The 27,171-nt window shown below is 40.3% G+C and overlaps 2 protein-coding genes across 4 annotated transcripts in view; one reads left to right on the top strand and one right to left on the bottom strand.

The window, feature by feature from the left end:
* The first annotated feature begins 2,171 nt into the window (after positions 1-2,171).
* On the top strand, positions 2,172-11,065 carry ddx23 (DEAD (Asp-Glu-Ala-Asp) box polypeptide 23). Its single transcript, XM_082518880.1, has 17 exons — positions 2,172-2,288; positions 3,517-3,674; positions 3,804-3,923; positions 4,427-4,520; positions 4,605-4,670; positions 5,387-5,525; positions 5,612-5,745; positions 6,155-6,267; positions 6,351-6,494; positions 6,599-6,824; positions 6,963-7,108; positions 7,231-7,408; positions 8,573-8,815; positions 8,911-9,062; positions 9,150-9,258; positions 10,052-10,226; positions 10,339-11,065. The coding sequence occupies exons 2-17, from the start codon at positions 3,517-3,519 to the stop codon at positions 10,560-10,562; spliced, it is 2,421 nt and encodes an 806-aa protein (XP_082375006.1). The 5' UTR covers positions 2,172-2,288; the 3' UTR covers positions 10,563-11,065.
* A 2,633-nt stretch (positions 11,066-13,698) lies between these two features.
* cacnb3a (calcium channel, voltage-dependent, beta 3a) overlaps positions 13,699-27,171 on the bottom strand; it is a 26,398-nt gene continuing 12,925 nt past the window's right edge. For 2 of the 3 annotated variants that reach the window (XM_082517659.1, XM_082517660.1), the window contains 12 exons: positions 25,533-25,652; positions 24,304-24,426; positions 24,054-24,169; positions 23,889-23,968; positions 23,769-23,788; positions 23,122-23,199; positions 21,985-22,043; positions 21,770-21,870; positions 21,079-21,230; positions 20,904-20,999; positions 19,749-19,919; positions 13,699-16,322 (listed from right to left, as the gene is read on the bottom strand). In XM_082517659.1, the coding sequence (XP_082373785.1) occupies positions 15,909-16,322; positions 19,749-19,919; positions 20,904-20,999; positions 21,079-21,230; positions 21,770-21,870; positions 21,985-22,043; positions 23,122-23,199; positions 23,769-23,788; positions 23,889-23,968; positions 24,054-24,169; positions 24,304-24,426; positions 25,533-25,652 (1,530 nt within the window). In that variant the 3' untranslated portion in view covers positions 13,699-15,908. Of the gene's footprint in view, positions 16,323-19,480; positions 19,527-19,748; positions 19,920-20,903; positions 21,000-21,078; positions 21,231-21,769; positions 21,871-21,984; positions 22,044-23,121; positions 23,200-23,768; positions 23,789-23,888; positions 23,969-24,053; positions 24,170-24,303; positions 24,427-25,532; positions 25,653-27,171 lie in introns of all 3 variants that reach the window. The other variant, XM_082517661.1, reaches the window with a different exon arrangement.

The following is a 27,171-nucleotide window of genomic DNA, read 5'->3' as shown; positions in this document are numbered from 1 at the left end:
ATAAATGGGCACTGTTTTGCGTTTTTCCATGTTTATTTTATTTATTTGCTTATTGATTTTTTTCAGTACCTCAGGCTGACCTTGCTTTATGCAGTTCTTTTTCCACCTTAATGGAACAAAAAGGTCTTCTTGATTTGTTTGCTTAGCCTGACTGTCTTTATGTTACCTACATGGCTATCAAACAAGACAAGACTGCTTTACCCCATCTGTTTTGTGAGATACATCAGCTTACCTGTGTGCTGACGTAGACTCTGGGTTCAGAGGCTCTAAACCATAAAATATACATTATGTTAGTCTTTAATGCAACAGGAAAAGGAAGTGAAAAGATTAGCAGAGATTTTAAAAATTGGACCTAATCCTCAGCAGGCATTTTTGTCATAGCTGAAAGAGTCAAGCTGGAATTAACAACATTAACCCTTGTTTTTTATGTTCAGGGGTTTCAGGCCATTGTACTCTTAATGGATGGACTTACGTGCAACTTACATCCTCAGACACTGATACAAGTTGTTGTTACAGCTCAGTTTAGACTCGTCGAAAAAAAGCAAACCAGCAAGAAGCACAAACTGTTCTAAATGAATAGAAGGTCAGTGAATAAAACCTGTTACTGTCTTACCAGTCTATTGTTTTCTTTTCTCCTCCTGTAGTGTGTGTGTGTGTGTGTGTGTGTGTGTGTGTGTGTGTGTGTGTGTGTGTTTTCTTTCTTTCTTATTTTTAAACCATCATCTTTGATCTGTTCCTACTGAAACTGTTCAACTGCAGAAGGGCTCCATAAATCTCTTTTGATCTCGTCTTGGAAGAAAATCCACGTCCAGAATATGAATCAGCATCCAGCCAATCCAGACTGTAGTCAAGCAAAGCACCATCTAAAATGTCTTTCATCATAAGACACATGCATACACACACAAAGAAAGAATGGCTATGATTACAGGGAAGAACATATTCTAGCTTTGGCACTAACAGAACAGCACTTCTTGAATTTTAATCTGCTGCAAAGGATAGCCGCTCTAAGTGCTGCTCAGCAGACAACACTGTTTCATCATATCAGCAGGTCTGCATAGCATTTAGGGTTTTATCAGGCAATAACAGGCCAAGAAGACATCCCACAGAATTGAAAATATCTTTCAGTACTGTGTGAAATAGCTTAGATAGATAGATTCCAAAGGTCTGCAACCAAAATAGGATATATTGACTGGTTCTTATAGATTTTTACTCACTGAAACTAGGAAAATATTCCATCTCGTCAGATTTTCTCGCAAAACTTGTGTTTTTAGTTTAATTAAATGTACAATTTCCAATTTTAAACTGAAATCCGGTAACCCCTATACTTGTGTCAAAAAAACACGTCCCAATAAAGCATGTCCCAACAGCTTTGTTTTGTTCATAGCGAAATTATCTCAGAAATCTCAGAAAAATTATGCATAGTTAATTGCAAAAAAAATATTGATTTTTAAAAAAATGTAAACTCCACATGTTTTGCAAAAAAAGTACTTGATCAGAATCAGAATCAGAAAGGGTTTTATTGCCAAATGTTGAGCAGGTTTACAACATTAGGAAATTGCTGCGGTACTTAGTGCAAAAACATACTGTCAGACAACGCTTAAATAAACATAAAAATTTAAATTAAAAGTGCTAAGTAGATAGATATATACATGAATGCAGGTGGTGATCAGTGCAAAATTGGAATGATGCTGTGAACACAGTGTAAGGTCATGTGTTAGTCGTGCGAACAGTCATATGGTTATTGTTCATGAGTCCAACAGTAGAGGGGAAGAAACTGTTCTTATGGCGAGAGGTTCTGGTACGAATGGACCGGAGCCTCCTGCCCAGACTGTGTCCAGGGTGAGAAGGGTCAGCTGATGAATGGAGGGAAATGGAGAACAGTTTTGGATTCAGCACCCTAAAAAACATAAAATTTACCGAAAATATCCCATGCAGTTGAAAAAAACATTTTTTTGCAGACCTGTAGTTTCTATCTATCGTGGTAACTCGTAACCCTATCGCCACCTCGTGCCCAAAATGACAAAAATACAACATAATAGAGAAAGTAATTTTGTTCAGGCATTTAGGCGTCTGTATGCTAAACATTGAGGGCCCTGGCGTAAGCTTACTTTTTTGGGAGGGAAATGTAGTTTCAAACGTTGCCTTTTAGCCGCTAGTTTCCACTGTTTCGTAACAGCCAGTACTACAGCCCCCACAATTCCTGGCGTGCTCCAGTTCGCGTTGCGGGCGACATGGCGTCTTCTTGAAGCGTAGATAAACCGTAACTGTTTTGTTGACAAGTGATTGAGGTAAGCTCTAAATATTTTTAAGTATCATAGACTCTGACTGCGCTGTCCTACCTGCGATTAGCTGATTTTAATTTGGTTTAACCGGAGCTCTTTTGAGCAGCTTTCCTGGAGATAGTTAGCCTTTTTGGTAGCTAACGTAAGAGGCTAGCTAGCTTGCTGCATTTATTTTGCAAGAGGATAGGAAGGTAATTCAGTTTCTCTTCTCGTTTAACAAGTTAGTCATTTTCGTTATTGGTTTGTAATTTCTGTCCGCACAAAAAAATGTGTCGTTATTTGTTGCTCTAAGAGTTTAATCGCGTTTTCTATCGGAGAGTGTTGAGGAATAACAGCTGTCTTCACTTTTTGGGGCACATCCTGATACCCGTTTTTAGGGCATAAGAAACTTATGCATCCACAAAACATATGTTATTTCTGTATTGCTATTGTTTTCATGTGCTTTCTCTTTTCGTATTTCACAATTTGATTGAGTTCAAAATTGTCAGCCATTAAAAAATTATCAAAATTACAGACAGAAAAATTAGACCAAAGGATTAAGCTAAATATACAAACGGACAAAGGTTGCAACACCCTTCCTTGCATGATCAGAAACAAAACAAAACATCATCACTCTGATCATCAGGCTACCCTTTTTACTTCGTCTTTTGCTATTGATAAGATATATGGCATGAATAATGTAAATATGTTTCACAATTTCAATATTGTCTGAACCAGAGACTCTCACTTTCTTCAAGTAATAGAAACAGATATTTGGCCTAAAATATTGAAATGACATTGCTTAAGTAGTTGTCCAGATAAAGCCATTTGAAAATGACTCCACCGAAAACTCTAAATAGGCTCGAAAATATCCCTAGCTTTATCGCAAAAATAGTCTTATGAGCAAACTAACACTAGAAAGCTTTAATTTGACAGCTTGTCTCTTAAGAAGTGTATCATCACCCTGAAATATTTCTTCAGGGAAATCAAGGTTGGCCAGGCTAGGAATTTTTCTCAAATTTAGTCAACTGAACTCGAGCGTAATTCAATTAGAGGTGAAAAGAAAAACTGGATTTGGAGATGCGTACACAGCAATATATAAACAGTAACAGCTGGCAAACGCATGATCTGTACTCATTGTACATAAAGCAAATATAATGTAATATTAATATATGTCCTGCCACTGTGGTGTGATAACAGTTTTCACTTTTGTAAATGCAATGAAAGCAGAGTTTAATGTCTGGTCTTTGTGCAGATGGCAGCTGACTCCACAGACAAGAAAGATGCAGACTCTTCGGGGACCAAAGACCGAGAGAGGAAACGCAGCCGTTCGCGAGACAGAGATCGTAAAGTCTCACCTTCCCGCAAGCGCCATCGTTCCCGTGAACGAAACCGCTCTAAATCTCCCGAAAGGTAACCGCTGCACAAAAAGAACCCATCAGGAACACCAGACTGACTTCTAGCTATTAATCTTACTGCGTACTTGTGTTATCTTTCCCTTAAGCTTTTTTGTGTCTGTGTGATTTTGTGTCATTACGATAGAGATCGACGCATGAAAGACAAGGACAGAGACAAGGACCGAGATAGAGATAAGGACAGAGACAGGAGCCGTAAGGACAGAGACAGCCATCGGCGCGATAAAGATCGCAGCAGGAGATCCAGGTATGTGACACTGATTAAGCTTCTTCGGTCAAAGCTGGCAAAGGAGATTTTTAGTCATAATTATTTCATAATCCGTGTTTGCCTGAATAACACGCCAATATTTTTCACATTAACAAAAATTTGATATTCAAAGGAATTAAACCCAATTTAAGTGACAATATTTTCAGTGCACAGTATTTTTGGCACTGACATTACTGTTGCCTCATATTAGAAAATGCCGATAAGGCCAACTGTTAGTAGTGAGGGGTTTTTTCTCATAAATAAGCCTCAATCCAAATAAAAAGGTCTTTTATCAAACCACCTGAAGTTCATCCTATGTCTGAAAGAAGCAGTTTTACCTCCTCTCCCTTTAAGTCACCTTTCTTCTCAGAAGTCAGTTCTCAGCTGCACTTTCTCACTTGTTAACTAAACTCTTACCAAACATCCAGACGTTTGGATTTTGCTACAGTTAGCACTTCAGCTAAATTTCTGTTTTGTCGTATTTACATTTTTGTCATCTATAGAAGCGCTTCTCCAAGATCAAAGGATGCCAAGATAAAGAAAGAGAAGGATATAAAAGGAGAAGATGAGGAGGATGAAAAAAAGAAGAAGGAAAAGGTAAAAGTCTGGTTTAGTGTTTGTGTAAATTTGAACTGCCACTTCGGTTATTATTTTGGGTGTTTGACATGTGCTGTTGTTCAGGTCCAGCCGCTGTCTTTGGAGGAGCTTCTGGCCAAGAAGAAGGCAGAGGAGGAAGCTGAAGCAAAGGTGAGAACATCCATCCGTCTGTCAGTTTGTCCATTTTCTAAAGCTTTTCTGGGGCCAGGGCACATGGGCAGAAGTCTTAAGCAAAGATGGCCAGATCTCCCTATTCCCACCCACCTCCTTCCAGCTCATCCATGGGAACACCAAGATGGTTCCCAGGCTAAGCGTCCAGCACACCACACAGTGACTCCTGTAAGGCTGGATACTCTGAACTGTTGTAAGCCTAAATAGCAGTCAGAACCAGTTTCCCAACCCAAAGATGTTGGGAAGCAACACTTGTGTCCACCATGAATAACCCTAACATTATACCCATGCCTGCCCACCTCCTGTCACTGAAGGCGACTCCAGATTGTAGCACAGTCAACTCCTCTTTAGGAAACTGGTTCCACTTAAATCCAGGCCAACACATATTGCATCCGACCCCTACGGCACTGCAGGTGTTGGCATGCCAATGTCTCCTCTTCATGCTGTGCCCGACTGAGTCCTGTGGGCTAAGGGCCAGCTACCAAGCACTCTTGCTTGAGCTCCTTCCGGACTCCAGAGTGGGGAACCAAAAAGTATGCCCTGCACGGGGTGAACTAGTCCTGAACTAGTTTTTTTTTTTTTTTCTTTCTGCATTCATGTTTTGTGAATTGCTCTTCATCTGGGAGATTAACTTTTCAATTTAAGATTATATTTTCTCTAAATTAATATTATTTCTTTTGCTTTGTGTTTTTCAGCCCAAGTTCCTGTCAAAAGCAGAGCGAGAAGCCGAAGCTTTGAAGCGCAGAGAGCAAGAGACTGAAGAGAGAAGGAGGATGATTGAAGAGGAGAGAAAGAAGAGAAGGACGTTTCAGGACATAGGGAGAAAAATGCTGGGTGTGTTTCAGCCTCTAACCTGAAACAGTTTGCATTTAATTACAGGATATTAACGTGTCGATAACCACCGTGATTCTTTGTTACAGAGGACCCTCAGGAAAGGGAGAGGCGGGAGCGTAGGGAGCGAATGGAACGAGAGAACAACGGCAATGAAGATGATGATGAGCGACAGAAGCTCAGAGAGGAGAAAGATAAAGGCAAAGAACTCCAGGCTATCAAGGTTAATTGCATGAGAAAGAGTTAAAATTACAGTTGTGTACAGATTGGGCTGACAGAAACTTTATTGTGTGTAGACCAGGGGTGCCCAATCCCGGTCCTCGAGAGCTACCGTCCTGCAGCTTTTAGATGCATCCCTACTCCAACACAGCTGAATCAAATGAATGGCTTGTTATCAGGCCTTTGCCAAACACGATGGCATGCTGAAGAGGTAATCAAACCATTTGATTCAGCTGTGTTGGGAGTAGGGATGCATCTAAAAGCTGCAGGACGGTAGCTCTCGAGGACCGGGATTGGGCACCCCTGGTGTAGACTAACAAACAAAACTTCCACTTATTATTTTGAGGGGCTTGAAAATTCCTAGGGAAACTGGAAAAGCAGAATTTAAACCGATGTCCACAAATTATTCACAGGAGCGTTATCTTGGTGGGATCAAAAAACGGCGACGGACTCGCCACCTGAACGACAGGAAATTTGTGTTTGAATGGGATGCTTCTGAAGACACTTCGGTCGACTACAACCCGATGTGAGTGGATCGTGAGCACAAAATATATCCACAGATTAGGTCTTTGCGTTCCCTCGCTAAACTCTCGTGATCGGTCTTTGCAGTTACAAAGAGAAGCATCAGGTGCAGCTGTACGGACGAGGCTTCATCGCCGGCATCGACTTAAAGCAGCAGAAAAGGGAGCAGTCGCGTTTCTATGGTGACCTGATGGAGAAAAGGCGCACGCTGGAAGAGAAGGAGCAGGAAGAGTGAGTACAGTGGAGTATCTATAATGGAAAATGATCCTGTATCCATAGTTTCACCTTCAGCTTCCGCCCACCCCACATCTAATCTTTGTTTTACCTCGCTTCAGGACAAGACTGAAGAAGATGCGTAAGAAGGAGGCCAAGCAGCGCTGGGATGACAGACACTGGTCTCAAAAGAAGCTGGACGAGATGACAGACAGAGACTGGCGAATCTTCAGAGAGGATTATAGCATCACCACCAAAGGAGGAAAAATCCCAAATCCCATCAGGAACTGGAAGGAGTACCCGCTGCCTGCACATATTCTGGAGGTCATCGACAAATGCGGCTATAAGGTCAGCTAGGGTTCAACTTATCTGGTTCTGTGTTTTGTAATTTTTCTTTTTTAAATTATTTTGTAGCTGTTCACTGTTTTTCACTGTGTTCAATTCAGTCTCCACTAAGGAATTTTTTATTAATTTTTTTCTCTCCAGGATCCGACGCCGATTCAGAGGCAGGCCATTCCCATTGGTTTACAGAACCGTGACATTATTGGTGTGGCTGAGACCGGTAGCGGTAAAACTGCTGCTTTCTTGATTCCACTGCTGGTCTGGATCACCACCCTGCCAAAAATCGACAGGTAACGTGTCTAAGATCCAATAATCTTCAGCAATTTCAGAAATAATAACTCTGCATTTGGACTGTCTTACTGTGCCTCTACTATCTCTTATGATCCTTTGCTCTCTGTATGACTGGATGCAGGATCGAAGACTCAGACCAGGGTCCTTATGCTGTGATCTTAGCTCCGACTCGTGAGTTGGCGCAGCAGATCGAGGAAGAAACCATAAAGTTTGGTAAACCGCTCGGCATCCGAACTGTGGCTGTGATCGGAGGAATCTCCAGAGAGGACCAAGGCTTTCGACTCAGGATGGGTTGTGAGGTAAAACGGAGAGGGCTAATTTTAGAAAAAAAAAAAAAGTGTTTCTGCCTGTGAAGCAAACTGAAGCCTCACTAACAAGTAGTTTTTAGTAGTTTTTGTTTGCTGTCAGTATTTTTACATCAAAAGAAGCCCATGAGGCTACTGAAATAAACTCAGCAGAAAGGCGAAGATGGTGCAGGACTACTGTTGCATTTGCAGAGCAGTAACAATCTCATCACAGGTGTAGTTTATGGAGGAGCTGTAGGCTCTAGTCTCTTGACACACACACACACACACACACACACACACACACACACACACACACACACACACACAGAGGTGATATTTCAACCAGGAAATTGAAGTCCAGGTGAAGTGAGAGACGTTTCTTCAGCAACACTCACTGTAACCTTAACCAGAACCTTCAGAGGTAAACCCCCCCAGAAAAATAAAAAAGGTCTTTTATCAAACCACCTGAACAACAAGCTTAAAAGAGAATGAAAGCTCCAATCCACTGCTTGTGTTAAACAGAAGCAGCGTTACCGAATAAAGAATCCAAACTGCTTGTCTTGTTTGCCACTAGCTCTTAAATTTGGCAGCTTTCTTGCAGACTTGGCTGCTGTCAGCCTGCAGCCAAGTTTATTTAATGTGATTCACTCTGTTTATAGTAGAATGTTTCCAATCTTTATTTACAGTCTCCCACATTAAGAGCTTAATGGGAGAACACGGATATAATACACACATGCTTTTTCTTGCTCTTATAATTTCCAGGCTTCCAAGTTTATTTCATACTTTGTTTCTATAACTAATTTTGAGCATCAGTATCATGGGATTTGTCATTGTTTGAATGGTAAAACTGCATCAGTTTCATGTCTATGGCATAGAGCATCTATTGATGTTTTTTCTGAAAACCGTCTGTATGTTTTGTGTGTGTTTGTGATGTGTAGTGCTTCTGTCAGTGTGTATATTATGTGAGTAAAGAAAGAGGGAAGCGGTACAGATGGTGGTACAAACAGTCCACATGGCTCATTCTCAGACGCTGGTAGCTTAGCAGCTTAAATACACACAGACTTTACACTGTGTTTTTTGGCAGGAAGTCCATCCTGGCTTTTTATCCATAAGGTGAGGATTCTACTTGAAAATCATCTGTTCACCAGCGTCATATTTGTTTACATCGTCTAACAGATCGTTATTGCCACGCCCGGCCGTCTGATTGACGTGTTGGAGAACCGCTACCTGGTACTGAGCCGCTGCACCTACGTGGTCCTCGATGAGGCCGATCGTATGATTGACATGGGCTTCGAGCCCGACGTCCAAAAGATTCTGGAATACATCCCGGTGACCAATCAGAAGCCAGACACCGAAGAGGCGGAGGACCCTGAGAAAATGACGATGAACTTTGAATCCGGGAAACAAAAATACAGACAAGTAGGTCTTTCTTTAGCAGTTGGAATCTTCTGAAGGTACCACATGATTATCTGTTGAGTGTTTTCACTGATTGTGTGTCTGATTGCACCGTACAGACGGTCATGTTCACAGCTACCATGCCTCCCGCTGTGGAGAGACTGGCCAGGAGCTACCTGAGACGTCCTGCTGTGGTGTACATCGGGTCTGCTGGAAAGCCTCACGAGAGAGTCGAACAGAAGGTCCTGCTTATGTCGGAGGGAGAGAAGAGGTGAGACGGATGCAAGCATTAATTTTAAACACCAAAAATTTCACTTGCATCAAGATTCTAAATGTTTTGTATAATGTGCCCTTGCAGGAAGAAGCTGCTGGAGGTTTTGTCGCACGGCTTCGAGCCTCCGATTATCATCTTTGTCAACCAGAAGAAGGGTTGCGACGTGCTGGCCAAGTCACTGGAGAAGATGGGGGTAAGTCACTGTAACCTGAACCACAATGGATCTCAATTTGGGGTCGAGATTTGGTAGAAGCTTCATGCTTTGGAGTAAAAAAAGTAACAATCATGTCAGGGGTGTCAAATATAAGGCCCGGGGATCAGAATAGGCCCGAGAAAGACTCCAGTCCAGCTCACTGGATGATTTTGGAAATATGTGAAAGACAGCATTTTGGATTTTAAATATTTTCCTACAGATAAAGACCTGAAGCATTGCCACTCATAATACACCAAATCAATTAATGGATAAACAGATAAATGACATTTGATGTTTGTGCCAGCCTGTAGAAATTTCTGGGGACATTTTTTATAAAATATCAACAAATATTTCATTGATTGCCTTAAAATTATTCTCGGATACGTTTAAGGTCACAAGAGAAATATTCCTAGAAGTTTTTGTTTTCCTACTAGCAGAACAAATTGTCTTGTTGCACTAAAATTATATTAATCACTCAAAAAACCCACAGTTTTAGTATAAAGAAGAAGTTATGAAAATTCGGAAAGCCAGATACATTAAAAGGCAACAACAGCTTTTTAATGCACAGTATTAGCCTCAGCTGTACTTGGGGTTCAGTGCTAGTGTTGCATCCTGACATAATGCTGAGTTTTGCCGTTTGTTGTCAGAAGTTTTATCCAAAATACAAAAGAAAGCCAATAAATCTCAGATGGAGGTTTAATTTTAATTCATTTTGGTTTCTGATTTCCTAAAATACTAAATATTTTGAGCAAAGATTAACCTCCACTGGTCCTCCTTCTCTTCTTCTTTGTAGTACAATGCTTGCACGCTGCACGGTGGCAAAGGCCAGGAGCAGAGAGAGTTTGCGCTTTCCAATCTCAAGGCGGGAGCCAAAGATATCCTGGTGGCCACAGACGTTGCTGGGCGAGGTATCGATATCCAGGACGTCTCCATGGTCATTAACTACGACATGGCAAAGAACATCGAAGGTAAGAGGCCTCATCTGGTGTGCAGTGTTTGTTTATTGACTGAAATTAAATTTTTGCCATAGGAATCACTAAATGATTCACTGAATCGTTGTTGCACTTTCTCCTCTTGCAGACTACATCCATCGTATTGGTCGTACGGGTCGTGCTGGTAAGAGTGGTGTAGCCATGACTTTCCTCACTAAAGAGGACTCGGCGGTGTTTTACGACCTGAAGCAGGCCATCCTCGAGAGTCCCGTCTCCACCTGCCCTCCAGAGCTGGCTAACCATCCAGATGCTCAGCATAAACCTGGAACCATCCTGACCAAGAAGAGACGCGAGGAGACCATTTTTGCCTAAAATGACCTTTATCAACTGAAGGGGGAGGGGAAAACCCCACCAACTGTTTATTTTTCTCCCTCTCAGGATCTGCTCTCTAGGTTACTCTCACACATTTTGTTCTTTCCCACCTTGTCTTTGTGTTTTGGTCCCATCTGTGCGTGCAGAAACACAGTAACTGGTGCCGAAGTCGTCAGCACACTGGTTCTCATCAGTGTGGGTGGATTTTAAGATAACTTTGTTTTGCGTCTGTAAGCCAGAACCAGGAGCAGTATGCAGGACCCCAATCTGATCTGATCTGTACTGTATAAATACCCAATGCACCAAATTACAGGCAGGATGTGAGTGTAGATGAGCAGTAAGTGCTGTGTTTTTAGTCATAATTTGAGTTTTCTATGTAAGAAACCTTTACCAGAAGTGACACCAGTTTTCTTTGCTTCAGATACATCATTTGATTAAAATGGAAACAGCTGTTTTAAATGTATGATGTGAATACAGCAAATTTGAGCTTCTTAACTGTCAAACTGAGTTGTTTTTTTCTTTTTTCTTTTTGCATTAAATTACACGTGAAATGTGGAGTTTTCACAAGTAGAAGAGCAGTGTTTCCTTTCAACATGCCAATTATAGAGCTCTTCATATCTCCTTTAGTTTTCCTCTTGGCATTTCCCACCTATATTCTTTAACCTTTTATTCCTTTATTTAACCAGAAAAACTCTTTGACCCCAATATCTTTTATATAGGAAAACTCTTTAAAGCTCTTTATGTGTTTATCTATGCCATGTGGCTCACCACCTTCAAGAGGCACCATAGGGGTCAGGTGCAGTGTGTGTTGGGCAGAGGCCCTAGCAGTCCAATCACCAGCTGTTGAGGCAGGCTTTTTGGACATTGCAGTAATAATGATAGAGTAATGCAAAACTCCCTATTTCTTAAAATTTACATTTGAAAATGAAGGAATATCGAACTATTACCTGGCAATTACGTGGTAGTGGGACGTCATAATAACACCATAATACTGAAGTTCAATCATTTCTGCTAATACAAAGATAGGCAGAAAGTTCTGTTTTTGAAACTATGAACAACTATAACTTTATCAATACGGAAAGTTTTAAATCTAATCTTAAAAGTAGAGAGGGTGTCCAAACTGGGACTTGTTCTACAGAAGAGGGGCCTGAAAGCTGAAGGCTCTGCCTCCCATTCTTCTTTTAAATATCCTTGGAACCACAAGTAAGCCAGCAGTCTGAGAGTGTGGTGCTCTATTGGGGGCACTATGAGGTGTTTAAGATAAATACCTCATAGATTATTCAAGATCTTGTATTTGAGGGCAAAGACTTTAAATTAAAAAATGACTCCAAGATTCCTCACAGTGTTACCAGAAGCCAGGAAATGCCACCCAGGGTAAGTACCTGGTTACACACCAGGGCCCGTATCCCTAAAGAATCTTTGTGCAAAAAGTGGCTCCTAGCAGCCAAATTCTAAGAAAATTCTCAGAGTCATGACGTTTTCTTAGAATTTCCCCTAAAAGTGACACGACAATCCCAGTTAATATAAAAGCTATTCCTCAAGATTCCTAGCGCTTAAAAGGGCTCCTAAGGCGAGATCTGCTAAGAGCAGGGAAGAGGACTTTTAGTGGCTTAGGAGTTCCCCTAAGCAGCTGCACAAAATGGCCAACAGAAGAGGCAGGAGAGATGTCCTGCAAACACTGGATGACAGGGAATTATTGAGACGCTACAGACTGGATCGTGCAGGAATCATGTTTGTGGTGGATCTCCTTAGAGATGCAATTACTTCACTAACTCGACGCCACAACACTATTACACCGGAGACGAAAGTAATCACAACCCTGAGGTATTTGGCATCCGGGAAAATGCAACAATGCAGCAGTGATGACTTGGGTCTGCAATCACAGACATTGCTAAAAGCTGAGCCGTGTTACCCTCGTTAAGACCACACTGGACTTGTAACGTTGTGATTTCTACTTCATTAAGGACAGCCCCTTGAGATAGGCCATCTTGTTTTCAACAGGGTCCATATGGGAGTGAAAGTACAAAATATGTCAGCTAGGATATTAATATGAGCAAATAAGACACAAATCATTATTTGAACAGGGTGTAATGAGTTTAAGTTTTCACATATTTTAGATTCTAATGTTAGGCTATAACCCCTACAGCTTACTATTCATTTTCCAGATATTTTCTTGAATGTGAAATATTATTTACAATTACAGTCAGCATAAGATTAGAGTGTATAATTATGTTTATTGATTTGAGGGTACATCCTTTGCTCATTATCACCAAAAGCTCATTTCCATCAAACTTGTAGGATCAACCAATCACGGCTTTTGAAATGATGACTCATACCTAGCAACGGGGTCAACCACACCTCCTCACTAAGATAGGATTTTCCATCCATTCCTTGCTCAGAGTTCACTGAAAATGTTCTGGAATCACTTCTAAGCTAAAACTCCTGGCAAGGAATTTTTAGGTTAAGTTAGCAGCTCTCTGAGAGGATTCTCAGAATCTTTAGGGATACGGGCCCAGGTTTCTAAGATTTTTTTTAGGCCAGTATAATAACTTAACTTAGAGGTCGTCCACATCTTCGTCTTTAAGACATTCCTGATGTCTGGTAGGTTTCATCTGACTTTATGGATAGATAAAGCTGGGTATCATCTGAATAGCAATGAAAATGTAAGGTGTTCCTTCTAATAATACTGTCTAAGGAAGCATGTATAATGCATATAGAATTGGTCCCAGCACAGAACCTTGTGGAACTCCATAATTAACTTGACTGTGTGAAAATGACACTATTTACATGAACGAATTGGAATTATTCTGTATGCTTCAAACCACTCCAGCACAGTACCTTTAATACATATTGCATGCTCATGCAAACCAATGCATGTCATTGGTATCAGATGCTCATAGATGATTCCACTGTCAGCAGCCATAAGAACATCATTCATAACCTTCACAGTATTTTTGTACAGTGATGAATTTTGAATCCTGACTGAAACTCTGTTAATCCAGTTGGAGATCCACTTAATTCTTATGGCAGACAGTCCTTTCCTGCTACACATAAATGCTCATAGGTATTGGTCAGTAAATGACAATGAAAGACAAATGAGTTACACCATTAAAAGTACATAAAATGTCATGTTTATTTAGTTTAATTCATATTTTACTTAACATTGTAAATCTATTTTCAAATAGAAAGCATTCTATACAGCATCAGGCAGGAAATGTCTCACTTTTTCATTTGCTGTCTCTTTTGATAAATAGAGGGAAGAGGCGTGTCAGGTCACGCTAGCACGCTGTGGTAGTCTGGTGGATATATGGTTATATTTAGTGCAGTTATTGCATTACAAAGCAACCATCCCAAAAAAAAAGTAGTGCAATTTTTTTTCTCTACTCACACAAAAGAGGAAGTCCAGATGGTCTAAGGCGTTTAAAGTTTTTCAATGTTAGGCTTTGTATTGCATACAGAATAAGACAGAGGAAACTGAAGTATAACTCTTGTAAAAATTGTGCTTCATAAATCGAAAAACCTTCAACTGTTTTATCAGTTGCTAAATTGGTCCGCATTGAAAAACATACTCTGCCAAAATATAACGAAAGGAGCTAATTGTTGAACTAAGACATGCAGGGCTTAGATAATCCACTCATTAGATCACAAATTAACAAAATCAAAGGCCTGATCTGGGACGGGTTTTTTGTTTTGTTTTGTTTTTTTCCCCCAGTGAGTGACTTTACTGTGGAAGAATGTCCTCAGTGTTAAAGGTGTGTGAAGAAATAAACAGATCTTTTTAGTAATCGTGTTGTTGGTGGTGCGAGGAGTGAGTAGCCCCAAAGACAAGACTATCACTACAAGACGACGAGGAGAGTCAGAATCGATGCATTACTAAAATACTTCAAAAGAAACAATCAGATTTCATGCAACACTTGCATAGATTTTTTTCTTAATTTTTTTTTCAATCATGCTGATTTTTTTTTTCTCTTTAAAATATACAGAACACTAGATAGAGATACCTGTGACACATGGAAGCAGTAAACCAGGGTTTCCTATCAGCCGGCCGTGACAACAATCCACCCTGTGTAAGGAACAGAGTTGGGCCGCCGCTTATCAGCATCGCGTCCACCTCGTCGTCGGCTCATGGACTAGAAATGGCGCAGGAACAGAATGACGTGTCACGAGTGCTACAAGTCCTCGGGGAGCACGACACGGTCGTTACATGGAGCTGAGCGCGATGAGTGTTGTAGGACATACACCTGAGGATCCGCCTTTGTAAAAACCAGCTGTAAAACTGCAGTACGCAAACAATGTTCGACACACAAAAAATATCCGAGGAGAGTGAGGTGGATGTAAGGGGAGTGAGATCAGTTTAGAAACTGTGGATGCTACAATCAATAACGTGCTACAATCGAATTTACGGGGCGATAGGTTGTGCGACCAAGTGGTGCTGGAGGTGCAAAAGGCATGCAAGCTTACATTCTCTGAAGCCTGGATTTGAAGAGGAGCTGCAGCTGTGCAGCATGTGCTTGAAATATGTGTATGAGTGGATGTAAACAAGCATGTGTTTTTTTTGTTTTTGTTTGTTTTTTTGGCAAGGAATTCATCCTTTAAAAGATTTAAAACATTCCCTTTCATGGTTGTGTTTACATTCTCTGTGCCCATTCAAAGATTTTTTTTTCTTAAGAGAGTGATTGTGCAACAGCAAAGACGAGCGATGCCCAGAACGTACTGCACTGTAGGTGACGCTGACGCTGTACTGCAGCTTCATATCGATGACGTTTTAACTGTTTAGAGACTGTACAATGTCTCTCCAAAAATCTCCGTTCACCGAACACATGGATGGCAACAAACAAGTCCATATAAACAAAATCAAACAAATAAAGTAGCAGTGCCCATTCAGTATATACATTGGAATCAAATGCATTACTATTTCCCATAACTGATTCAGCGGTAGACATTCCTACGTTAGTTTATCCATAAAGGTCATTCACTTCCTGTTCTGACGTTAATGTGCAAATAGTCTTAAAATTATACATGCAATAGTAAAGATCGTTAAAAGTCTTAGGAATTTTAAGGCCAGTATATGAGACATCCTACAATAGAGAAACCTTAGGCAAAGCAGCTAAAGTTTGAGTTTGCGTACAGCTGGTAGCCTGAAACTTTTCCCTTTCAGAGGTGAGTAGGCCCCCTGGAAGATTGTGATTGGTCGATAAACTGGGCATCTGTTTGTGTTTGTTTCCAATTGGCACTAAAGTTTGGCGAATCTGGGAACAAATTTCATCTCTATGTTGCTAGTTTGGGCCTGTGCGGTGGGTGGAGGGCTTGGGGGGGGGAGCTGGAGGCTGGAAGGGGCCCCTTGTCTCAGTAGGTGTCTCGGGGCCAGGGGCGGCTGCGCTGGCGGTTCCTCTGGTTGTGACCTTGCTGAGCTTCGCGCTGGAGCAGCCTGTCTTGTGACTCGTGCCCGTTGGCACTGTGGGCACCGCCCGTATGGCCGCGGTGAGAGGGGTACATGTCCCTATATGTGCGAGCGTGGCAGGGAGAGGCGTATTCATCCTCCTCATCTTCCTCCTCCTCTTCTTCCTCTTCCTCCTCTTCATCCTCCTCGCCCCCCCTGTGACAGGGGCTCCCCCTCCGGCCACGAGAAAGCGAGTCGCTGGCTTCGTCAGATGGCATAAGACTGTCCTGCTCCAGGGGGGAGTGGGCCTCCTCGCCGGCCTCCTCTTCCTCATCACCCTCCAAGCCTGCTGTCTCACAAGGCTGCGGCTGGTTCTTGTTCTGGATGATTCAAGTGGTCATGCAGGAAAAAAATACAAATAAAGGCAGAGTCACATCAAAGCTTGGACTCAGGATATCATCTCGAAGGAAAAACACAAAATAAGGCAAACACTACATCAATAAGGACTTTGAAGGAATTGTGGGAGTCTGTCTGAAAGGAAAATTCTGGTTTCTTTCTCATTATTTCCCACTGAAGTAACTATTTTGAGCCTACAGAAGACATTGAGCTCTCCAAGTCTCTGATCACAGTGTGATCAGATCAATGCTCAACCGTCGTTCTAAGTGGTCAGTTTTTATGTTTATTTTTAGTAGATTTAAATTAAGACTTTAAAATGATTCATACAAAATTGTTTCTTTTCTTTTCCATGAACAGCATAAAGTTAGCATTACCCTCAGAGACCAATAGAATATGGCAGACTCAAATCATTCCTCACATACCCACGTGTGCCTTTAAAAAAGCTTCTTACTGAACACAAAGTGACACCTACTGTAGGAGTTTAGGTACAGTTTAGACCACAGTCTTTGTTCTGTTTAAACAGGTGTCGAGTATTAAACGAGTATAAAGGGCAAAGGTGTCACTTTTATTTTTGCTGAAGAGCCGTGCCCAGTTTTACTTGATCTTGGTTAGTAAAACTACTGAATAATGACCAATGAAACAATGTATCATCTTTGTATCTTTGTGTTAGTGTTTGAAAAGGTTCAGTCTTCACTAACAATCCCTTACAATCAGATAGGAAAAAGCCTCAGCTGTCTTAAGAAAAAGAAGTGCAATTTCATCACATTCAGATGGTCATTGCAAAAAAACCCAACAAAAACAAAACAAAAGAACTTAAGTGAAATATATATGTGATATCTTTGTCAGTAAAACTGCTGCAAAACTGATGACGATTCAGACCTCTTGCTCACATAAAAAGTTATAATGCGATCACTCTTAACACCGCAATACTTCCTGATACAAAATACAGAGAAAAGTCACAAAAATAATGCCGTGCATGTCTGCAGTTTTTACAATTTGAAAAGCTACCTAGTAGGCCACATTGGACCATTTGGCGGGCCACTTACAATTCCTTGTACATATCTTGGACACTCCTGCAATTCAATGCTACTTTTATGATTCTTTATATGGCCTGAGGACTGTGGGCTCTGTAATCTCTCTTCTACATCGGAATTGCATTAACAGTAAGTAAGAGTAAGACAACAACACAAACTATTGATATCAATTGATAAAAGATGTAAGTACATCCTCTACTGCTTGTGGTGCTATATTTTCTTATGTAACTCCAGCCCCACACCACCCTGAATTGGATAAATGGTAAAGAAAATGGATGAATGGATGGATATTCCAATGTAAAGTAAGCTACCGTAACCCAAAAGCTTAATTCCGTGACACAGAGCTGCAGAACTACAGTTGTGGTCAGAAGTTTGCATTGCACTTATAATCGACATGAATGTCATGGTAATATAGGGCTTTCATTTCTGCTAATGCTAATGATTTCTTTGAACTGTTATTTTTCCACAGTGGAATAATTGTACAGCATACATCTTTAATGAAAAAAATGAATGGGTGCACAAATTTTAATTTATCCAGTTTTTCCTGTAATCCACACAGGCTCAAATATATACATATTACACATATTTGGTTAAATGTTCCTTAGCAAGATTCACCTCGACCTCATGCTTTTGATTGTCATCAACAACCTTCTGCCATAATTCTTGCCTGGACATTTGACCACTCTTCCTGGCAGAATTGGAAGAGTTCATAAATTTTTTTGGTTTTCTGGCACAGACCCGACTTTTAAACATATTCCACAAGGTTTCAAAATGTATTCCAGACGCTTAATGTTAGCTTTATCCAGTCCAAAACCATTTTTGATGTGTGTTTGTGATCGTTGTCCTGTTTGATCACCCAATTATCTTCATGTTTCAACTGTCCAGCTGTGTGTTGATCTGAGGTAAAGGTGAAGAATTTGCATGTAGTCTTCTTCTTCATTTTTCCATCCACTTTGTGTAATGCACCAGTACCGCTGACAAGAAAACAGCCCCAGAACATGATGCTGCCAGTGTATGTATATGTTTGAGCCTGTATATATACTTCTGTCCCTGTGTGAATTAGAGAAAATTCAAAATAAATTCAAACTTGTGCACCTACTTGGCACTGCTCGAATTATTAAAATGTTTGCTGTGCAACGATTCCACCCTGGAGAAAGAAGCCAAAATGACCCTGACATTCATGCTCATGATGAGTGTATGTAAACCTCTGACCACAACTGTAGGTAACATTAAAAAAAGCCTATATAATGACCAAAAAACTCCTATTTTTACTAAAATTGCAAGAAATAGCAAATGTGATGTATAACCTCAGAGATATTGTGGCATTTTCTAAAATATCAAGGTATAGAAAACTGGGATTACTTGTTCTTTAATCAACCTGCAGTCAGTGTCATAAACCGCAGGTAAGTAAACTGCAGAAATAACACAGAGCTGAGCGACATAAAAGGGTGATAGTGTTCATAAGTGGCATGCAGAAGTGCAGCAGTGTTGTTATCTTCAAAGTCCTTTGTTTTGTCGGTGTGTGTATAGATTGATACAACAGACACTGAACAAAAAAATGCATGTGAAACGGCTGAATGGATGTTCAGGAAGTTCCTCTTGGAGGTAAAAAGTTATTTTGCCGATGCTGTGGACTCATTTTTTGTGTGTAAATTTGCATTTAGTTCAGGTGAAAGCATCGTTTAAGCACCCATCACTCGCTTTAATTAGCATCATTCAGGTAGCTTCATGTGCCACAGTGAGCGGGGACAGCATTCACAAAGCATGCTTGGAAACTGAACACAATAGGGAAAGTTAGATTTAACAAAACCAATATATTTCAATTGTAGTATTAAAATGGAGACAGAGCTTAGCTACTTTGTGAATAAAGCTTGTGGAGCAGTGATTCACCTGAAACCATCCAAGTAAAGGAAAAGAGGCAGGATGCAGTAAATTAAAGACAAACAACAGCAGAAAAACAAAAACACACCAGGTCTAATCTTTTCTGAGAGTTGAATGAATAAAATGCTTTTCATTCACTGTCTCAGCCGCAGGGTCGTGTTCGGGTGTCGGAGGTGCGCAAGAGAGGTGCAAATATATATACATATTATATAAACCCTACTACTCACCCCAGTTTGTACGCGATCATTCAATTAATTCCTGTGTTTCAGAAAACTGCAAAGATGTTAAGCATGGATGAGTGAGAGGACAGACAAGACAACTGGAGACAATTAAACAAAACACAGGAGTGAAGCCTGAGATGGGAAGAGCTGGCAAAGACAGTGACAACATACAATGTGTTCAAAAAACAAGGCTCGTTGTCAAAAGTCTTACATTATTTTAAAAGCGTATTTTTACGCTCTCCTGATTTATGTACACACTCAGAGACAAACTTACCTGTAGGCTAGAGATGGCAGAAGGCGGGGTCATGAGGCTCTGCTCCAATAGTGGATTAAGAGGGGTGTTTCCTGGGAGGTGAGTGGCACGCCAGTAAACCTCCAAGTATTCAGCCAAATGCTCACAAGCATCTTCCAACTGGTTCTCATCCAAAATGACATCAAACATATCCTACGAATGTACAACATGAAAAATTAGACTGTAACTCAGTGGCATTCTGTTAGGACAAGCAGTGCTTGCATTATTAAATCTAGAAATAAAGTAAAATACATTGAAACATTCCAAACTATAGCGATCTCTCTCCTTTCATCTCAGACAGTGCTGTCATAAAGCACCTTGCCTGTCAATTAATGCGCACCCAGTCTGTACATTACTGCCATCTTGTGTTAGGTAGTTGGCTATTGTCGCTGAAAGCTGTGCTTATTTCATGACATAGCAAAGTGTAGTCGTCTCCTTCTCTGAGGGGGTATCTGTTTCCTGCTAACAATAACTGCTGCTAGGCAAGCTGAGAGGCCAGCAGTTTTTTTTCTGGTGGTTTGCGCATGGGCACTGCGGATAAACCTCTGGTCTTTGATGGTAATCTAAGGGGAGAGCAGAGTGCGAGGCAAGCTGCCGCTGGTCTGCTTTCACTGCTTCAAGATCAGTTATGACCTGCGCTTTGTGTGGAAACACAGCTAGCATTAGCAAATGAACGGGCTTCAGTGATAGCATTATAGCTTCAGAGGAGTTTTCTCTTGCTAATCACCTTGGCCAACTTCTGAGATGTAGAGGAGATGGCACGTGAAAACATTTTTAATAACTTCAATACATTAGAAAGGAAAGCAATGACAAGGCAGCTCTGACCATGCCTGGTCTAATAAAACAGGCAAGTTGAACAGGCGCAAGCTCAGGAGCACTTTGAGATTAGCATCTATGAGAATGTCTGAGTGCAACAAGCTTAACCAGCTGTTTTGCTAAAACTACACCTTTATTTTTCATTCGTATTTTAATCCCCCTGTAGATACTAACAGTTAACCATGCCACACACTGCTCAAGCCTTTAATTCAGATGATTTTTTTGATACTAAATATTTTAATATACTTTTTGAAAAATCATTTTACATGATCATGTAAAATGTCCAAACTGTATGGACTTATTACAAACTGTAGCACTCACAGGGGGGCACTGAGAAAGTTTGTCTGCAGCCATCATCTGCACATTCAGGTGCTTGCTCTGAGACTTCCCCCTGGATTTGATCAGCCTCTGGAGCACCTGAGAAAAAGAAACAGATGGTGTAAGAAACCAAGAAAGATAAGACTGCCTTAATCTAATGTTCATGAGCAAGGTGTACCTTTGGTGAGGAAACTTTAACATAGACAATGATGGGTGCAAGGGAGGTTTTGGCGAGCTGTGCGGGATGGTTGATGGTGTCTGCGTCCAGAACAACCAGTTGCAGGGTTTTGGCGAGTTCAAATATCCTTTCAATCTCACTCTGAACCTCAGCTGCACAGACAAGATACATTACATTATCAAAGTTGATTCCCTTCCCTAAATGTAAAATAGAGGTGGCCAACCTCAAAATACAACAATTTTGGTTTGTCATTAAGTGTGAACTGGATAAGATCTTCACCACTGACTCTGAATGCACTCCATTGTGCATGCTACTTGGAGTAGCAAACGTCAAAATCAAGGGGAAGTTTGGAAAGCAGCTCTATGCACTGTTAACATTCTGTGCAAGGAAATGTGTACTTTTGAACTGGATCACGGACACGGCCCCATCTAAGACTCAATGGCACCGGATGATACTGGAATGTGTGTCACTGTGGATTCTCTATTTATTTATTTGTATTCTTGAGCCGGGTTGTTTGTTTTGTCTGTTTTGTTTTATTCTGTTATGTTGGTTTTGTTTTGTTTAATGATGGTGTCAGTGTAAAGTTTAAAACTCAATAAATACATGGAAGAAAAAAAAAGTTGCTTCCCTTCAAAAAAAGAAAGAAAAAAGAAACTTGTGGAACTTTCATACTGGCATCAGCATAGCTTACCTAAGCTCGAGCGAGTGTTGGATCTCTCCATTATGGGTCTTTTGTTAAGGACAGATCTCTTGGCTAAGGACAGGTCGGCAGTTACACGGGTGATTGAAATTCTGTGGACAAGTTGCAAAATGCAGGTAAATATACACTGAAACTCTTTCACTGAAATAAAGGCCTGGCTTTCACCAACTACTTGATTTATTATATAATCTCCCCATTTTACTGACCTTCCCTCAAATCTGTGTTTCAGGAAGTCAAAGAGAGCTTTCTGCATCATATCTGTCACCTTTGGGAACATAAGAAAAACAATTAATTACAAACACATTATAATTAAAAGGCTAAGACATCCTGCTTCCTCTTATTGTTTTTCAAATGTATGCTGCTAGAGTTGTTCATGTTAGTACTAAACATGGTCAAATCAAATAAACCAAAATGTTATGCTTCAGACTGCTCTTAACATTTGACTCTGGACATTTTTTTCTATTCTTGGCTTGGTACGATATCAGTGAAAGTAGATCCACCCCTCCACCTGCTAATCAGCCAATCAGAAGAATGCTATTTTGAAGGGAGGATGGCAGGAGGTAAAACAGCTTCTTTCAGGGAGTGGATAAAATGTACTTAGCACCAAGGCCCAGTTTAACATAAATAAAGATTATTTTAAGATCTGAATCCTGCAAAGTGGTTTTAGTGAAGTCAAAGATTTATAAGTAACTAAAAAGTAAAATTCTGAAAATTACCAAAACAGTTCAAATAAATAAACAAAACATAAAATGTTTGGGTTACTACAGTAAAGCGTACTAGGTACACTTGTTAGACTGTTCGCTAAATGTCTAATTAGCCAATCACATGGCAGAAACCCAAAAAGTCCACTTGAGTCAAAGTACAGTTACTTCATAAAAGACAAAAGCTTGAGTACAGGAGTCATGAAAACAATTACTTGTGCAAACGGATGAAACTGTCTACTGAAAAATAACTTATGAGTAAAAAAGAGACATAAACATGCAACTGTATCAATAGTCCAGCTTTGATGAAATTCTTGATCCTAATTTCCTAAAAGTAGTAAGTAGTGTTAATTACAGACTGCATAATCGTCCAAATTTCCAAAAACTGTAATGGCTGTCAAATGGCCCTTAACAAAGTATAAATTCAGGGTCTGAGGACTTTCATAAATGCAAAATCACAGTGTCATTTTCTCATTATGTGTGTAGACTAAATAGCAAAAAAGTCATCATTTAATATTTGAATATTTTCCAATAACTTTCAAAGGACAAATTCACATGAGCTAATAACGAACGCAGCAGTGCAAATAGTGCAGAGGAAAGCAGTCGTTCTGTCTGCTGGAGGTGAAATGGGAAGAAGCTGACCTCATAGCCCTTCAGCGATGGTCCCACGAGAACCACCGGCCTCATAGAGGGCACCACATCATAGGGAGGGACATGTTCCTACCAGAAATAGAGGAGGACAGGAAAGGGGATAAAGAACAGCGAAAACAGGGGTGAGAAATGATGGGAGTTGGGTTTGGTTGTTGTTTTTTACCCTCATATTCAATCAAACAATGACCGAAAAACCAGTATTAAGACCTGAAGTTATTTAAATGCATTTTGGTTTTATAATATTACATAACAATAATTATTGGTATTAGTTAATCAACTAACCTGACAATGAGACAGGTGACAGAAAAGGGATTGGTTAGTTGTAAAATATTTAAAGGTTTTGCTAAAATCACTCATTTTAAGATCAGGTGCTTCCAGTGTACTACTGCAGTGATTATTTTAATATTAACTCCATAAAAAAACAATTAAGCAACCTCCTATACTCACAATCTGTTACACCAAGCCTGCTTGTAGTTTCTAATTGTATAACCTATTTTTGTTTATTTTCCATGGCCTCTCTTACTTTAGGGAATTCAGTATTATCTTCTACAAACTCTGTGTTGTTTAGAGTGAAAAATTAAAAAAAAAAGCATGGATTATAAGCAAATTCTACATCATCATAAAGTACCAGAACCTACCTGTTTTTGCTTCTGTTTAGCTTGTGAAAACAAGAAAATAGCAATCAGTGACAGAAACTGATAAAAGACAGCAGAAGCTGCTTTTTGTTTCAGGACCAGAAGAAGGTTTGCTGTACTTACATTCACCTGCAGATGGCGGCGTCGTCCTCCAGCTCCCTGTCACCATGTCTCCTAAACTTGAGGAGTTACCTCCTGTTTTCCTGCAGAAGCAGCAGCAAAGACACATTGAATTACCGAAGCTGTTTTGTGGAAATAGATCACCTGAGATGAAATGAAATAGCCGACCTCTGTTTCTGCTCCTGTTTCAGTCGCATTGCCTCCAGTCGTAGAGGGCTGGGGATGAAGGTGATGTCTGCTCCTTCTTTTACTAGCCGGCCGATCCACCAGTCATTATTGTACTTCTGTTAAATTCAGTTCAAAAGTAGCACTGGTTTACATACAGCATGTGTCTTGTTTTAATATAATGAAAGGGCATATTATTATCATTATTATTAGTAGTAGTAGTACTAGTATTATTCAAAACAGATAATCTCACTTCTTTGATGTGCAGGAAGTCTTTGGCATCGAAGTTGACTGCAGCTCCTTGGACTGGACAGTCCTCATCCAGAGCTCCACAGTAACTCACATTCGTCTTTACTGCAAACGCTACAGGTTTGGACTGTGGTGTCAACAAATAAGAACATGAAGAAGACTTGTCAGTGATCCAAATGCTCTGCAAACATGTGAGACTCGAGGACAAGAACAGAGTGCAATAGATCAACTCCTTGTTACTTGAAAACAGACTTCCTTTGATTGAATCAGCAACCAATCACACAGCACAAAAGATGGTGACCAGACTAGCAGATTATCAAAGGATGTGACCGGGTGGTAATATGCCAAATATGTGGCTCAAATAGGAACGCACCAATACAACATTTACATTGGATAATGGTCAGATCCTAACTCAGACATCAGTGACAGTGATTGTGCACATGATGTCACATGATGTCACCTTTCATATTGTTCTGTTTACTTCACCGCACAACAGCAGCAGCTAGCAGAAGCACTAACAGCAAAGCGTTAGCAGTTTAGATGCCTCCTTTACCGACAACCCGTCTTTCTAATAACAATTTTTTTAAAGTTATGTCAACACCCTGCTTGTTTGCTCACTTATTATATTCAGTCAGAAAAGTATCAGGTAGAAGCTGGTGCAAAAACTTGTTGGAAAGCTTTTAATATGGTTACAGTAGCATAATGTGTCATAGTCAACTCAAATAATATTATTTTGCTCCAACTGTCCTCTGAAAAGTAAACTAGCACAACTGTAAAAGACAAAGGTACTTAGACTAGTGCAAATACATTTGACAAATCCATTAGTTATCTTGGGCCTGTTGTTGCTTATTTTTTACCAATTAATATCAACTCATTAAAAATATACTCTTGGTTACAGAGTTAGGAAAGATATGTTTAAAATTAATAGTGATGCTTCCATAGACATAACAAATGACTTCCTGCCTCTTTCTCATAGTGATGAACAAAGTTTGATAATTTAACGCTAATTTAGCGGTATCAAACAGCACAAACGATGAAAAATGATTAGATTTTCAGATTTCTTTGTAAAAGCACCGACATTAACATCTCCTTTGCTGACTTTTACCTACAACCTAGACTCTTCTACTTCAAAATTCAACTGGAGAGATAGAGCCAAATGTTTCTTAGATATTTTCGTTCATAAACAGTCTAAACACAGCAATGTGTAGCTACGATAATGACTGTATGGTGTACCTTAGCTCTGTCGAGCTGCTGTTGTGCCTGGCGCTCGGCTTCACGCCGATACGCCTCGCGGTCCTCCTCTGCTGACAGGTCTGAATCAGATGGTCTACTGGTGTACGAATCAGCTGACCCCTGTCGGGAAAGAGTGACATGATATTAGTGGCACAGTGTTTAATAACTCAGTGAGTCACATGAAGATCATCCAGTCATGTTAACATTACTTAGGCTGTATTACTGTTTGTTTTTTCTTTCATCTGCTTCTCCCTTTTAGCGTTTGTTTGAGTGCAGGTGTGCATGCAAATATGTGCCTGTACTCATGAACACATTCATGTGTGTGCATCTACAAAACAATGCGTTGCTCTCCCACACCAGCCATCTTCTGAGAGGCCAAATATAGCACAAAGGAGGCAAGAGCTTCCTCTTCTCTCCTGCTTGGCCCCAATCCAGTCCATCATCCCCCACAGTGCAGCATATATACATCATTTATTCCCCTGTTTATTCTCCAAGGACATCTCCTCATTAGCAAAATATATGCTGGTTATCATTTTTCATTGTAGGACACATACCAAGGATGGCTAGCATGTCATGCTGAGGGCGAGGTATAAAGCAAACAAAGAGCTATTTTACACAATAAGTAAAATAGTGAAAATAGCTTCATAGGTCCTTCTTTTATTCACAAAAAACTCTAATTTTCTTAAAATAGCTGCAACCATTAGTCAATTAATTAATTAGTCAATCAACTAAAAATGAACAGGGAAATATTTAGGTAAACATTTTAATCAGATTCCAGTACCTCAAGTGTGACGTTTTCTGGTTTTTCTTGATCTCATGTGGGAGTAAAGTTAATATTATGGTTCTGAACTGTTAATGGAAAAAAAGGCTTTTCAAAATAGCCCCACAGATTCAATCAATAGTAATAATAACAATTGCAGTTTGTATACAATGTACAAATGGACTTCCACAGTAATAGTTTGGTTACTGCGTGTCCCTGTGAGCGTGTGAGTTCTCCTATATTTGGCTTCTCTTAAGGAACTCAGTCCTGAATCTGTCAGCAAAAAGAAAACCAAGTCAGAGGAGACAAAATACAAAGGGGGTTCTGGCAGGAGAGAAAGAAAAATCTGTGGTGGTGGTCATGAAAACGCTCAGGTAAACCTCTCTAAATGACATGATCAGCCATATTGTTGTAAATAAAACAAAATGTTGAGAAACTAAAAAACAGCAGAAATACAGTTCACTTTGGTTTTCCTCTCCTCCAGAGTGCAGCGATTCAGTCCCGATCATCCATCTTGCCCACATATACAAACAGATCCTCTGGAGGACCAATTAGCAACAGCAAAACAAAAAGAAGTACAGGCACATAATATAGACACACACACATACACAAAGTGTCCAGACATACCCCCCCCCCCCCCCCCCCTCCACAAAACAAAACAAAACAAACAAACAAAAAAAGAACCAGCCAGCACCTTTGCTTTCTCTGCACTTCAAAACGCATGCATGCAATCCAAAATAAATCATCATCTACAGTACCACTGCAAGCGAACACCTCTCCCCGTTTCTTTTTTTGGTGTGGTGGTGTCTGTTAGATAACTAGATCTGATTTCTAGCACTCAGAAGCTCTGCAAGGCAACACTGCACCAGTGCCAGAGAG

Source organism: Aulonocara stuartgranti (genome assembly GCF_965226115.1).
Source record: "Aulonocara stuartgranti genome assembly, chromosome: 20".
Taxonomy (NCBI): domain Eukaryota; kingdom Metazoa; phylum Chordata; class Actinopteri; order Cichliformes; family Cichlidae; genus Aulonocara; species Aulonocara stuartgranti.
The sequence above is the reverse complement of the archived record's forward strand: the minus strand, read 5'-3'. Positions and strand labels throughout refer to the sequence as shown.